The 15,143-nt window shown below is 34.8% G+C and overlaps 1 protein-coding gene across 1 annotated transcript in view; it reads left to right on the top strand.

The window, feature by feature from the left end:
- The window catches only part of DUBAI (Deubiquitinating apoptotic inhibitor), a 212,399-nt gene that overhangs the window by 177,950 nt on the left and 19,306 nt on the right, over window positions 1-15,143 (top strand). The window contains exon 12 of the mRNA XM_090402619.1: window positions 5,130-5,167. Coding sequence (XP_090258745.1) covers window positions 5,130-5,167 — 38 coding nt within the window. The remainder of the gene's footprint in view (window positions 1-5,129; window positions 5,168-15,143) is intronic.

Raw genomic sequence — 15,143 nt, 5'->3', positions numbered from 1 at the left:
AGGGATAGAATGTAAGAGGTACAGTGTTATATTTCACAGAAGATAGAGAGAATAAAACAGGAGGAGGGATATTGCTGATGAACTTCAATAAAACAAAAATAGAAGATATGGAGGATTTTAGTTTTGAGGTAGATATACTTCAAGACTGTTTGGTGCAAGATAGAGACCAATAAGACAGAATGTATTATTAATGAATATGTAGAGTTTTGACCAGTAAAAATTAATTGTAAAGAGACATTGAGTTTATTACTGCCAAATAAACCCAATGTATTCTCTTTACAGAATATATTATTAGTTGTTACTAGAGACCAGAGTGGAGTGGGGGGGGGGGTCCATAGAAAGATGTAGATGCGATGCATCAGCAGATTATCACAATGAATTAAGGCTGAGCAATTATTATGGAGACAGATTGGGGAAGGAAAGGACACATGTCAAAAACGAAATGAAATTTATGCAGTTAGTAAGGGATAATTACCTGAAACAGTATGACCAGGGATTTAAGAGTGCTGGATCTGGTAACAGGCTTCAGAAGATGTATCCATAACCATGGTAGACACTGTGCCTCTGACTGGAGAAGGTGACCATTCACTCTTTTCTGGGAGATTGCTAAACATGGAATTCTTGGTTAAGAAAGGAACCACAAAGCTGGTGATTATGACAAACTTAGGAGGAAGTTTGAAGAAGTGCCATGGTATAAGTACAATCATGAAGTGTGACTAGAAAGGCCAAATCAGATTATGAGAGAGAGAATTAGCTAGGCAGGCCAGACTAAATCCAAAGAATTTTTTTTGCTGTGTAGTGAGTAACAGATAGAATAATTATGCAAGGATGACTTTAATCACTGCTTATGGTAGGAAGTTGACAGAAGCTGAAGAAATAGTTGAATTGCTGGATAATCACTCTGTAAGGTTGTATCATCCAAGTAAAGACTGCAGTTACTGATATGACAGAGTGAAACAAACTAGAAGTGCTCAGCATATTGCCAGCCTGGTTGGCCGAGTGGTTAGCGTATCCGCTCTCCAGCCAACAGGCTGCGGGTTTGAATCCCGCTGTGGGCATGGATGTTTATGATTGTCTGTGGAAATGCTAGTGGTGGGGGACGGTAGATGCCGTAGTTGGTGAAAACAGAGAGTTGTAGAGTAGGTGCCCTCCCTCGATGAGCCGTTGGACTCCCTGGAGGTATCAAATAATAATAATATTGAAAAATATAAATGTTAATACAGCGGTGGGACTGGACAGCATATCATGTGCAAGAGAACTAGCAAGGACTCTGATGAAGTTGCAACTCTGGAAAGGTTCCAAAGGAGTGAAAAGAAAGTAAGATAGTTCCATTGTGTAAAGGTGGTATCAAGATAGAAGCAAATTAAAAAAACCATTAGTATCTCTGCAGTGGTGGCTAAAATATTCGAAAAGTTGGTTAAAGGTAAACTTCAGGAATGGATGGATAGAAATATGATACTCTATGGGGGAGCTGCATGACTCTGTAAAAGATAGGTCCCGCCTTAGTAATTATTCACAATTTATAATAAAGTGACAGCTGAATGGATTACTAGAAGTAGCTGCATGTGCCTTGACAGCTAATGAATTTAAGGAGCTGTATGATAAGTACAGTCATACCCCGAAGTTATGCGGTAGGTGGGACCAACAAAAAGTGCGTAAGTCGAATTCGCATAACTCGGGGTATAAATTTACATGTAATATATATATAGAAACATACAAAATATTAGTTAATTGGGGCCAAAGGTTTACAAAAACACCTATATTTTTTAAGAAATATAATCATAATTGTAGTTTTTTGTACATAAAAAAAAAGAAAGTTACTTCGATGTCGATGGTTTCATAAATTTGTCTGACAGCATAATGTCTTTTTCTTGTCACGCAAAATTTCTTCATAGCTAGCTAATGATTTTTTTATTCCTTGCCTTGCGGCTACAATTTGTTCCTTGTTAGAATCTATGTCCTCCAAAATCTGTAAACCTTTCTTTTATGATTGTTCTTACTGTGGATTCGTGTAGATCGAACTTCTTTGCTAGCTCACAAATTTTCATTCCGCCTTCAAAATCCTTAATAATGTTGAGTTTTGTTTCCAAAGTCAATGTTTTTCTTTTATTGCTAGCTGTAGAAGAATCGGACTTGCTTCTTTTGGACGACATTATTATTTTTTATGTGATAAAATTTTTATCAAGACCATAACACTAAACAATTGCAAGGTTTGTAGACTATAAAAATCGTGTATGAATGGAGACTGTGCAAAACACGTCAGTGCTTGTTCACAGCATGTGCGACACTGGCGTATTCGGCTGGCACCGGAAAGATACGACTAGTGGTGAAGCGGGACGGGAATACGTACATATAAGAAACCGCATAACTCCGGATTAGCATAAGTCGAGGTATGACTGTGTTGTGTTTATAAAGTGTAGTGTGGGTCTCCCATGATGAGTCTTCTGACTCCATGGAGATACTCATATAATAATAATAAAAAGCCATCAAAAACCTTAAATGTAGAAAGCAGCTGAAGTAGATGATATTTGATCAGAATTGCTCAATTATTATTATTATCCAAGACTTCCAGGGTTACTCATTGCAAGAGGCTATCCATCACGCATACTAGAAGCACTCACTGCTCTGTGAGAGAAAAATCTAGCTCTCACCCCTTTCTTAACTGCACACAAACTTAACTTCTGTGGATGCTCCCATGTCTCCTCTCCCTGCTTTTAATATAATGAAAAATCTCATAACTTTATAACCTCTGACACTCTTATACCACTTTCTGATACCTATCTATTACCACCCACCCATCCACTTATCCATGTCAGTAGTTTATATTCCAATCCCATATGCGACAGTCTTCATGTGATATCCTATCAAATGCCTTAAAAGGCCACCAATATAATAGTGTGTTCATTTCCTTTATCCAACTCAGCTGTAATATTATTTTAAAATATGAACAATGCTGTTCTTTGTAAAATATAGCATGCCTGTCAATCCATTTCTGTATGAAAGTTCTTACCAACTTCTCTAAAATCTTCACCACCATTCCAGAGATATTAATAGCTCAGCTGTTAGATGCATTCTTTTTTTTTTTTTTTTTTTTTGCACCAGTCTTGTAGAATGAACTAGCATTCATTCTTTTCATTCCTGTAGGATCTTTCCTCAGCTGAGACTCAAGTTATACAAACATGTCAAGGGGCCAGGCCAATTCACCTAAACATTCCTCTAGCATATGTGCTTATATCCTGTTTGGTGGTATTGCTGAATTCATATTCAAGTTATGCAACAGCTCTTGAACCTCATTTTCACACACCTTTATCTTTTCACCCATTTTAGTGGTAACTATATGCACCAATCTAGTGCACAACTAGATCTTAGTGAAGTGAGCACTCATTATTGGAACAATCTCATCTGCTTCTGGCACAAGGGTACCCTTTGCAAAGTTACTCTTGTATGTTCATTTTTTCTTTTACTTGCAGCATAGCAATGAAATTCTTTTGCGTTGCCTTTAGCCTGCACAACCAATTTCTTTTCATACTTCAGTTTAGCTTTCCATACAATACCCATAACTTTTCTGTTCCTGTGCTTTATATATTATTGTTATTATTATTATTGCAGACATCTCCATGGAGTCATAAGTCTCATCACAGGAGGAGACCCTACATTGACACACTAACCATTATTTCTTTTTACGGATCACTTTCTTAATAACATTGTACATCCACTTCACTCCTGCCTTATTTGTTCTTCAAACTCTAGGGACACATTCAGATATTGCTTCATTTAAACACCATTTCAAAGCTTCCCATGCTTTGCAAATATCCTTCCCATTTAATAACTGATACTATGGGACTAAAGATAGTATTCTTCAATTTGTCATAATTTCCAGTTTGTAGTTCAGCATTGTAACGTGAAGAATTGGAACATTCTTCAGGTTGAGCAGCATTTAGAGGAACACAAGGAGAATAGAAAAAAAGTTCAGCAACAAAATTAAAAACAAAGCACGGAATCAGGTAAGTTAGCGCATAATAACAAAAATCTGGTAAATAAAGGATGATTTGATAAGATCACTCGATCATAAAACATGCCATTGATGAGGGGGTTGTAACATCAAGTTTTCCATGTGCACAAATTAAAAATATAATGCAAGCAATTCAAAAACAAAAAAGAAAAGTAAACGAGATCATAATTGTAGTAGGAACTAACTTAATTAGTGATAAGTTCAGTATAAAAGAGGACATGAAAGGGTTGTTGGAAGAGACAAGAGTGAGAAACCAAAAATAGTAAGTATATTACCTCGATATGATAAAAATGAATTAAGAAGAAAGGCTATGATGGCAAATGATTTGTTGTGTAGGTTGTGTAGAAGGAATGGATGCAGGTTTTTGAATGCATGGAGTGAGTTTGAGGGAAGATTGGATTTGTATAAGAGGGACCACCTAATTAACCAGCAAACACAGAATCGTTCTCTCTTCATAATCATTTCCATAATAATAACCATTCCCATTATTAACACAGTTACCTAAGATTGTTGTTCTTACACACAGATTCTCACGATATTATATCACACTCAGAAATTGGTTCCAAGTTAATTAACATATTTGCTGTTTTAAAAAATTATTTGTCAACTTTTGTAGCAATGATAGTAACAGCATCATAAGCTGCCACCACCCTCTCAAAGCGCTCAACAATTTTTTTATTTTTCAGGTTTTTATTCTTTTACATAGTAGAAATGATTGGCCTGACATCTACACCTAGTTTTGATCCATCTGACTGAGACAGTCCAATAATTCATTTGTGACCTAACAAACTAACATTTAAAGAAAAAAGAGAAAAAATAGCCATGGAATATTTTTTAATATAAAAAAAAGCAGCAACACACCAATTCATTAGCAAAAATATCAGAGGAAGATAGTTTAGAAAGAATATAAATGTAATCACCAGAAGAAACAAACAATTTAAGAACCAAATTATTATAATACAATATTAGTCTGGCTATAATCTTTAGAATTTGTTTTAATTATAATGTGAAAATATATTTCTGAATTATAGTCTAAATAATTGTTACTCTTAATTTTGTAGTTTCCGCTGGAAAATAATGCAGTGTGTCCCAACACCTGAAGAGCAGCGACTTTTAGTATTACAAGAAGTTTTTGCACATTTGTTACTGACACAGGTAGTACCTTGTTTTGCTTCTCCTCTTCCAAATTTAAAATTGCTGTTATAGTTATTGCAAAGTTAAACATTTATGTTGTTAATTTTTTCTATAATTTGTTGATGAAGTTGACAGTAGTAGTAGTTTTTGGAATGGCTTAACTTTTCACACTAGATCTAATAGTTGTTGGATTTAAATTGTTATAATTTTATATTGCTATAGATGTATTAAATATATGCTAATGTAAAACAGTTTGTGTTTGAAGTTATGAAATGCTTTCCAGTTACAATATAAATGTGAGGATAATTCAATCGTTGCCTGCATTTTTGTTATATTACATATTGTAGCAATATGTAAAACGAATATTTCACAAAATGAACATGACTCCCTAAACTATTTTTCAGCACTTCAGACTTGCTGAAACATTTGTCTCATTATTCCTTTAAGTTTTTAATGCCTCTTGTCATAGAATGTGCACGTACCATGTTACTGGTACCTTTTAATTTAGAGATTCATGGATAATATCATAAACGCTTCAACACAATGTGAATACCAGCAGTATTCTTGATTTCCACATGCTTTTTGCTTTTAAATAACAACAGTGTTGCTCAGAATGGTTGAGGTTCTTGGCCAACTGGCATCTTACTTCATTGTTCAGTAATGTCTGTCTATGTTTGAACTACTTATGCACCAATTTATTATCCAGTGTGATAGACATTGTTCCCTTTATGTAGGTGCCATTGCTAATATTTTGTTCATGCTACACCAGCACCACATTTCAAAAGCCTCCAATCTTCTTACATCTTCTCTGCCTAGAATCCAGGTTTCACATTCATACAGTGCAATGCTCCATATCAATGTCTACTAATTTTTTTCAATTGTAGGTTTTCAATTATAGGCTGTTAAAATGCTCTTCATCTTAGAGAATTGGGCTTTTGCATTGTTTATTCTTGATCTTATGTCTTCTCTTATTCTGCCATCTTCTGTTATTAAGCTTCCTAAATATTTAAAGCTTTTCACTTGTTTTATTTGTTCCCCACTGATGTCCATATGCTCTGTATTGATAGGGATTTTGCCTGTAACAATGATTTTAGTCTTATCTGTGTTGATTTTCATTTTATATTTTTCAAGGTTATTATTTAGTAATTCTAGCATTGTTTTTAACGTTCTTCTGTTTTCTGCTACAAGGACTATGTCATCAGCAAATCTTATACACATGACTTGCTCACCATTTACCAACAAGTCCTGAGAGAGATAAACGAAACAAGAACTCTAATAAAATCGATCAAAATTAGAAAGGATAGGTGGTTTGGACATATACTTCGACATGATGGACTTGTGAAAAGAATAACTGAAGGCAAAATAGAGGGGAAAAGAAGAAGAGGCAGACCAAGGAAAAGACCAAGTCAAAGACAGCATGGGTTTGAGGAGTTACCAGGAGGTCAAGAAGAAAGCCAATGACAGAGCGGAATGGAGGAAATTGCTGCTGAGCTACCAGTCCTAAGACTGATGCAACTGATGATGATGATCTGCTAATATAAATATAATTTGACACTCTGAAACCACAAAAATCTCACAAAGTTTTGTTGGTCCTCTAGCATGAATGGGAGTCCATGTTAGAATGATATAACAGGCAGTGCAAAAGCACTTTAAACAGTCATTTTTTCATTTCTCTATTCTGATACATTCACATACTAGTATTATACATACGTAAAATAAAATTATTAGCAAGGATTTTTTATTTTATTTTTGTAGTAATCATAAATTAAGAGGTGTTCATTCTGGTTAAGAATTGAAGCATTGTAGTTTTCTCTTTTTCTAACTTTTTAGTTTCTCACATTATTTTTGTCTCATCCAAAATCCAAACTTTTTAAAGAAATATAATAAGTATTTTATTTGATGTATTCAAATTTCAGAACCATTAAGCTATTATATGTATTATATAACTGTATAACTGAGAGGAGACCCCCACATAGCCTTTAAAGGAATGCGGAGAACCGACCAGGGCTTCTGACCTAATGTCCAATCTTCACCTTCTCGTGGTGCACCCTGTTGGGTATCTACTTGGATACTGAACGAACGAGGATGAACTGGCAATTTGGGATTTTACCGACCAAATTGTATTCTTATTGGTTAAACCAAAATAAAAAATGATGGTACAACATGACAAAATTTCATGCCGGCTGGGGCGTCGCCTGGTTTAACATGACCCCCGTTGTTTTCGCCAGGGAACCAGGGCGAACAGCGAAAAGTCAGCTACTGGAACAAATCTGAAAACAAACCCCAACTCAACATCACCAGAGTTAAAGATCGGTACTATCAACGTAAGAAGCCTGAATGGCAAAGAAATGGAGCTAGCTGAGGAATTAGATAAGTACCAGATCGACATAATAGGGATCACTGAAACAAAAAAGACCAAAACTGGTGAGATCTTTCTGAGCAATAAATACAAAATGTTATATTCAGGCAATGACAATCAAGGAAAAGAAGGAGTAGACATAGTATTCAACACAAAATACGAGGCTAATCTTCTTGAATGGCAGGCAATTTCAAGTAGAGAGTGATGTGGGCAAATATCAGAATGAGGAACTGGACAATGAGACTTATTTGTGCCTACGGTCCCACAGAAGGTTCTACTAAGGTAGAAGTGGAGGAATTTTTTGAGGCTTTAGAAAAAGCAACTGACACAATGAAAAATGAAAAGTTGGTCCTTGTTGGCAATCTAAACAGCAGAGTAGGAAATGATTGTCAGACTTACAAAAATATTTTGGGAAAATTTGGAGAAAAGAGCAAAGCTAATAATAATGGCAAATATCTGTTGGATTTCTGCTCAGGACATGGACTGGTTATTACTAACACCATGTTCCAACATAAAAATGTGCACAAATTCACATGGAGAGAAGAGGCTAGGAATAAGAAAAGTCTCGTTGACTATGTTATTGTTGATAGTGATATTTTCTTCCTGGTGCAGGACACCAGAGTGTACAGAGGATTTGAAATTGGAAGTGATCACTGTTTAGTCTTGACCAAGATAAAATTCAATTTCATATTGAAAAGAATAACATGTAAGAAAGTTTTAAAGCAAATAAAAGTTGAGCAGCTCTCAGATGTGAACTGTAGACTAAAATACACAAAGATTATTGAAGAAAAAATGAAAGAGTTTGAGAAGAATCAAATCTTGGAGATTCAGTGGCAAACGCTGAAGAAAACATTGATTGATTCTGCCAGAGAGGCATGCGGTGAGGTTGTCTGTAAGGATAAAAAAAATCAGAACTTCCTGGAGGACACAGGAAGTTAAAGAGGCAGTGAAGGAAAATAAGAAAGTATATCAAAAGTTCCTGTCAAATAAGTCAGCTTGTGCTCTTAGAGAATATAGAGACAAATGCAAGAATGCTAAACACTGTGTAAAACTAGCTAAACAAAAGTCATGGGAGGACTTTGGCAAGAATATAGAAAATAAATATCAAGAAGGTGACAAAATATTCTGGAGGTTGTTGAAGAAGCTCAGAAATGGAGGAAAGAATGCTGTAAAAGGAGTTAGAGATGATAAAGGTGACTTGAAAACGGGAGAAAAAGATATCCTTGAAGTATGGAGTAATTACTTTGAAAACTGCTAAATGAAACAAGCAGTGATGACAGCACAGTGGTAAAAAACACTGACCAGGCATGCAGTCAGGAATACATATCCATACTTGAAGTAGAAAAAGCCATCAAAGGCTTGAAATGTGGAAAAGCAGCAGGAGTAGATGATATTCGACCAGAAATGCTGAAGTATGGTGGTATAAGAGTCTTACAGTGGCTGCACTGCATAGTTCAGAAAGCCTGGACAGAGGGACGAATTCCTGATGATTGGAGTAGAGCTCTCATAGTACCCCTATATAAAAAGGGAAATAAAACTGAATGTGAGAATTACAGAGGTATTTCCCTACTGAGTGTTCCTGGCAAGATCTATGCAAGTATACTTGAGAAACGGTTGAGAAGAATTGTGGAAGAAAAGCTTGGTGAAGAACAAGCTGGATTCAGGCCAAATAGAGGCTGTCAGGATCAGATCTTCACTTTACGACAAATAGTCGAAAAAGCATGGGAATATAACAAAGATCTGTATTTAAGTTTTGTCGATTTGGAAATGGCATATGACAAGGTGCCAAGAGAGAAGCTATTCAATGCGCTACAGTTATATGGTGTCAATAGGGCATTATATCAAGCAATATTTAGTCTTTATTTGAGTTGTAAGTCAGCAGTTAGAATTGAAGGAAGTACAGGAAGATGGTTTAATGTTAAATCTGGTGTGAGACAAGAACGTACATTATCCCCTCTGTTATTCATTATTTATATGGATCACATTATGAAGGAAAGTGGTATTAAACATGATATCAAAATTGGAGATGTTAATGTTAGCTCTTTGCTTTATGCGGATGATGTTATACTTCTAAATAAATCCGCTACAAGTCTGCAAGATTCTCTTGCAGACTTCCTGAGTAAAATAGTTTTCCATTCTTCAAATTTATTATGCCTTCTCCTGACCAGTTTGTTTCAGCAATTCCTATAATATCCCACTTAATCCTCTCTAGCACTTTCTCCATCGATTTGGCATTTCCTAATTTAAGAAAAGTCCTTATATTCAATGTTAGGAGGTGAATTATCTTTTGAGCTGACCACATAGCATATTTCTCAACTGTTTCCTGTGATCTAAAAACAATCACATTGACTTCCCCAGATGCGGTAGCATTATTTTGACTCAGTAATGATTTCTAGTCATAGGGGATTTTGGCAATTTTAATGCATCCAGTTTACCACTCTTCTGTGGCATTTGCCTTCTAGCTTTAGCTGGGCATGGTGGGAGAGAAAGACTACCACTGCACAAGAAGAACAAAGTAAGATAAGAAAGGTTCACCTCTAGCCTTTGAATACTCTAATAACATTAGGAGGAAGAATAAAAGAAAGAAGGATAAGGACCAGTCTACAGATAATATAACAGATATATATTATGTTGTTGGATTCTGATTATGTAGAGATTAGAGTAATTATTATTTGGTTCAGAATCCAACATGATCTTCCATCACAATGGCTACATTTGTAAATATTATTTAATGTATATAACTTATTTTAAAATTTAATATTCATATAACTACCTTAATTTTGTCTAATATTTAATTATTTAATCAAAGATAAATGTATTAATAATGAAAAAACTGTATTAAATATTAATAAGTTATTTTATTTATTGTTATGTCAATATTATAGGAATTTGTATCTGATAAATTAACTGCGCATTAATTGAAATATAAATATTCTTTATTTATTCCTGTTTGTGAAAGTTTAACGTTATGCAATAGCTCAATTTTATTATATTTTGTTTTGTTGTCATGGAGATGCATGTAAGTAAGCGAGCGCGAGAATTGGAACACAACATGAGCAGAAGGTTTATTGAAAAGTGTTTTAGATCACGAGAACAATTTAGGGGGAAAAACAGATATATAAGCGACGAACGCTGGAATTATTAATTAATTAGGAGCATTAGAGATTTATTAGAGAGGGATTGGCATTAGGTTGGAATCGGAGCATTCGGCATTCGAAAATCACAGTGCGATAATAGCGAGTCGGCAAGTCACTCAAGCAGCTAAATAAAGTCTACTAGTCGAGAAGCGGTTAGCTTATAAGTTTCGGAATAACAAATAAAGCTACGGAAGATAGCTAAGTGATTACAAATAGCCTAGCGATTACTTCAGTTGAGATTTAATTTCAGGGCCGACCTGTCAAGGACACACAGAATCTTGAAATAAAGCACGGAGTTACTAGAATAGTAGAGGCTGTAAAAATTGAAGTTTACTGTTAGCTGTGCTTAGAATTATAGTGCCTAAAGAATTAATCGAATGTCAGAGGAATGAACAACTGTGCATATAAAACCTAAAGTTAAGGAATTATTGTGTATTCCCTTATTTCATGAGTGATCAGTAGTACTTTATGCAACAACGTTTGTTTATGTGTGTAGTGACCGACGATTAATTCAGTTATTGCTTAGAAGATTTATTTTAATGAGTGCCGTATACTGTTTAAGTGTTTACAGTTATAAAAAGTGTTTGTGTGTAAGTTAAAGAAGAAAAAAGATTATCGGTAAGATTATTCCAACCTTTAATAATTCTATACAGAGAAGTGTGTGAGTTTCATCCTAGAAATTCCCTATACTAACAGTAACTGTTGCGGAGAATTAACTGAAGTGTAAAATTAAAAGTGTTTGTTTGTAAAGAGGTGTTACTGAAATTTTTATTATATTTAAAACTTAAAGAACTATGAGATATTGATGTGAATGATCATTAAGGAACATTATTAAATAGCTAAAAGGAACTGTGAGAAAACTGTATTACAGATAACAGAATTACCATTGTCTGAGTTTGCATGACTTTATTATCAGAAAGGCTGAAGTGTTTATAATAACTTATTTAGTATTTTGATCTTAAGTGTATAATTTGTGATTTTAAAATTAAATGTTTGTTTTTGTTTATCTAAAGTTGTATTTTGCCTGAATCTCTTTTACTGCACCATTCATAAAATATTCGAACCAAAGCGGGTGAATTAAGTTAGTTAAATATACTCGGCCAGTATATATAATAACAACATATATTTTAAGGAGAGATAGTTGAAGGTTGATTTATCTTCAATTCTTGAACTAATTCAGATATAGAGTGGCGCAGTCTTTAAACATAAATTTTCTCTATATTTGAATTAGAAATCAACTCACAACTTATCAATTAGTTAAGAACATCGTAATAGCTATATGTCGGATCCAAAGTATGTGTTAAGAAGAAGTAGGATCCAACAATGTGAAGTAAAGCATGGAAAAGTACCATATGGGCATAATTGGCATAACTCTCATATCTGCGGTCTCTATTCTTTGGTCAAGTGTTTTACTTATGACCCAGCTCTCAGATCCATAAGTTAAAATTGGTTTGAACACTGTCTTGTATACAACTAATTTAGTGTTTTGACTAATTTCTCTCTTATTCCATATAAATTTATTCAGTTGACTTCCTACCATACCAGCTTTGTTGATTCTGCTGTCTGTTTCTATATTTAATTTACCATCTTCACTGAAAATCGTGCCTAAGTAGCTGAAATGTTTTACTTGTTCAATAGGTTCTCCATTCACAATGCAGTTGATATTTTCAGTGCTTCTGCCTATTTTCATTATCTTTGTCTTGTTATTGCTGACCTTCATACCATATCTTTCACAACTGTTATTGAGTTTAGTCAGGGAATCTTGCAGACTTGTAGCGGATTTATTTAGAAGTATAACATCATCCGCATAAAGCAAGGAGCTGACATTAACACTCAAATTTTTGATATCAGGTTTAATACCATTTTCCTTTATAATGTAATCCATATAGATAATAAATAACAGAGGTGATAATGTACATCCTTGTCCAACATCAGATTTAATATTAAACTATCTCCCTGTACTTCCTTCAATTCTAACTGCTGACTTACAACTCAAATAAAGACTAAGTATTGCTTGATATAATGATCCACTGACACCATACAACTGTAGTGTTTTGAATACCTTCTGTATTTGCACCTTGTCATATGCTTTTTCCAGATCTGCAAAACTTAAATGCAGATCTTTGTTATATTCCCATGACTTCTCAACTATTTGTTGTAAAGTGAAGATCTGATCCTGACAGCCTCTATTTGACCTGAATCCAGCTTGTTCCTTACCAAGCTTTTCTTCCACAATCCTTCACAACCGTTTCTCAACTATATTGGCATAAATCTTACCAAAAACACTCAGTAGAGAAATAACTCTGTAATTCTCACAATCAGTTTTATTTCCCTTTTTATATATGGGTACTATGAGAGCTCTACTCCAATCATCTGGAATTCGTCTTTCTGTCCAGGCCCTCTGAACTATGCAGTGTAGCCACTGTAAAACTTTTATACCTCCATACTTGAACATTTCTGGTCTGATATCATCTACTCCAGCTGCCTTTCCACATTTTATACTTTTGATGGCATTTTCTACTTCAAGTATGGATATGTATTCCTGATTGCATGCCTGGTCAGTTTACAGTGTTCATGTAGCAATTTTTCAAAGTAATTATTCCATATTTCAGGGATATCTTTTTCTCCCGTTTTCATGTCACCTTTATCATCTCTAATTCCTTTTACAGCACTCTTTCCTCCATTTCTGAGCTTCTTCAACAACCTCCAGAATATTTTACCACCTTCTTGATATTTATTTTCTATGTTCTTACCAAAGTCTTCCCATGACTTTTCTTGAGCTAATTTTACACAGTGTTTAGCTTTCTTACATTTGTATCTATATTCTCTAAAAGCCCTAGCTAACTTATTTGCCAGGAAATTTTGATATGCTTTCTTCTTTTCCTTCACTGCCTCTTTAACTTCCTTTGTCCACCAGGGAGTTCTGATTTCTCTATCCTTGCAGACAACTTCACCACATGCCTCTCTGGCAGAATCAATCAATGTTTTCTTCAGAGCTTGCCACTGAATCTCCAAGGTTTGATTCCTGTTCTCAAACGATTTCATTTTTTCTTGAATAATGTTTGTATATTTTAGTCTACAGTTCACATCTGAGAGCTGCTCAAATTTTATTCACTTTTGAACTTCCTTACATGTTATTTTTTTCGACATGAAATTAAATTTTATCCTGCTCAAGACTAAATGGTGATTGATCACTTCCAATTTCATATCCTCTGTACTCTGGTGTCCTTCATCAGGAAGAAGACATCACTATCAACAATAATATAGTCATTGAGACTTTTCTTATTCCTTGCCTCTTTTCTCCATGTGAATTTGTGCACATTTTTATGTTGGAACATGGTGTAAGTAATAACCAGTCCTTGTCCTGAGCAGAAATCCAATGAGTATTTGCCATTATTATTAGCTTTGCTCTTTTCTCCAAATTTTCCCAAAATATTTTTGTATGTCTGACAATCATTTCCTACTCTGCTATTTAGATCCCCAACAATAACCAACTTTTCATTTTTCATTGTGTCAATTACTTTCTCTAAACCCTCAAAAAATTCCTCCACTTCTACCTTAGTAGAACCTTCTGTGGGACCATAGGCACAAATAAGTCTCATTGTCCAGTTCCCCATTCTGATATTTGCCCACATCACTCTCTACTTGAAATTGCCTGCCATTCAAGAGGTTTAGCCTCGTATTTAGTGTTGAATACTATGGCTACCCCTTCTTTTCCTTGATTGTCATTGCCTGAATATAACATTTTGTGTTTGTTGCTCAGAAAGATCTCACCAGTTTTGGTCTTTTTTGTTTCAGTGATCCCTATTATGTCGATCTGGTACTTATCTAATTCCTCAGCTAGCTCCATTTCTTTGCCATTCAGGCTTCTTCAGGTTGGAGTGTGTTTTAGGATTTGTTCCAGTAGCTGACTTTTCGCTGTTCGCCCTGGTTCTCTGGCAAAAACAATGGGGGGGGGGGGCTTGTTTAACCGGGCGACGCCCCAGCTGGCATGAAATTCTATCATGTTGTACCATCATTTAATATTGTAGTTCAACCCAATAAGAATACAATTTGTTCGGCTAAATCCCAAATTGCCAGCTCATCCTCGTTCTTTCAGTATCCAGGTAGATACCTAACAGGGTGCACCACGAGAAGGTGAGGATTGGACATCAGGTCAGAAGCGCTTGGTCGATTCTCTGCATTCCTTTAAAGGCTATGTGGAGATCTCCTCTCAGTTATACAGCTTATCATTATACATTAATAATATCTAATAGAAATAGGTTTATATAGAAAAGGAAAGAAGCTTGTAAAGAAAATTTATTTAGAATTTTAATTTAATTTTATTAGCAATGTACCCCATCATTTTTAACAGATAATGAGCTAATTCTTAATGATCTGTCTTTCTGTTTCTTTGTTTATGTTTACAGTCAACTTGTTGAAAGTACACTTCTCTCACTTTCAATTTTCTTTAGGTAGGAGTTGAATGTCATCTAATATTATGCTGTCTTGAAATCTATAC

Source organism: Typopeltis vanoorti, chromosome 13, assembly GCF_054136105.1.
Source record: "Typopeltis vanoorti isolate ZY-2024b chromosome 13, IOZ_Tvanoo_1.0, whole genome shotgun sequence".
NCBI lineage: Eukaryota > Metazoa > Arthropoda > Arachnida > Uropygi > Thelyphonidae > Typopeltis > Typopeltis vanoorti.
Note: the sequence above shows the minus strand (reverse complement) of the source record. Positions and strands in the feature narration are given on the sequence as shown.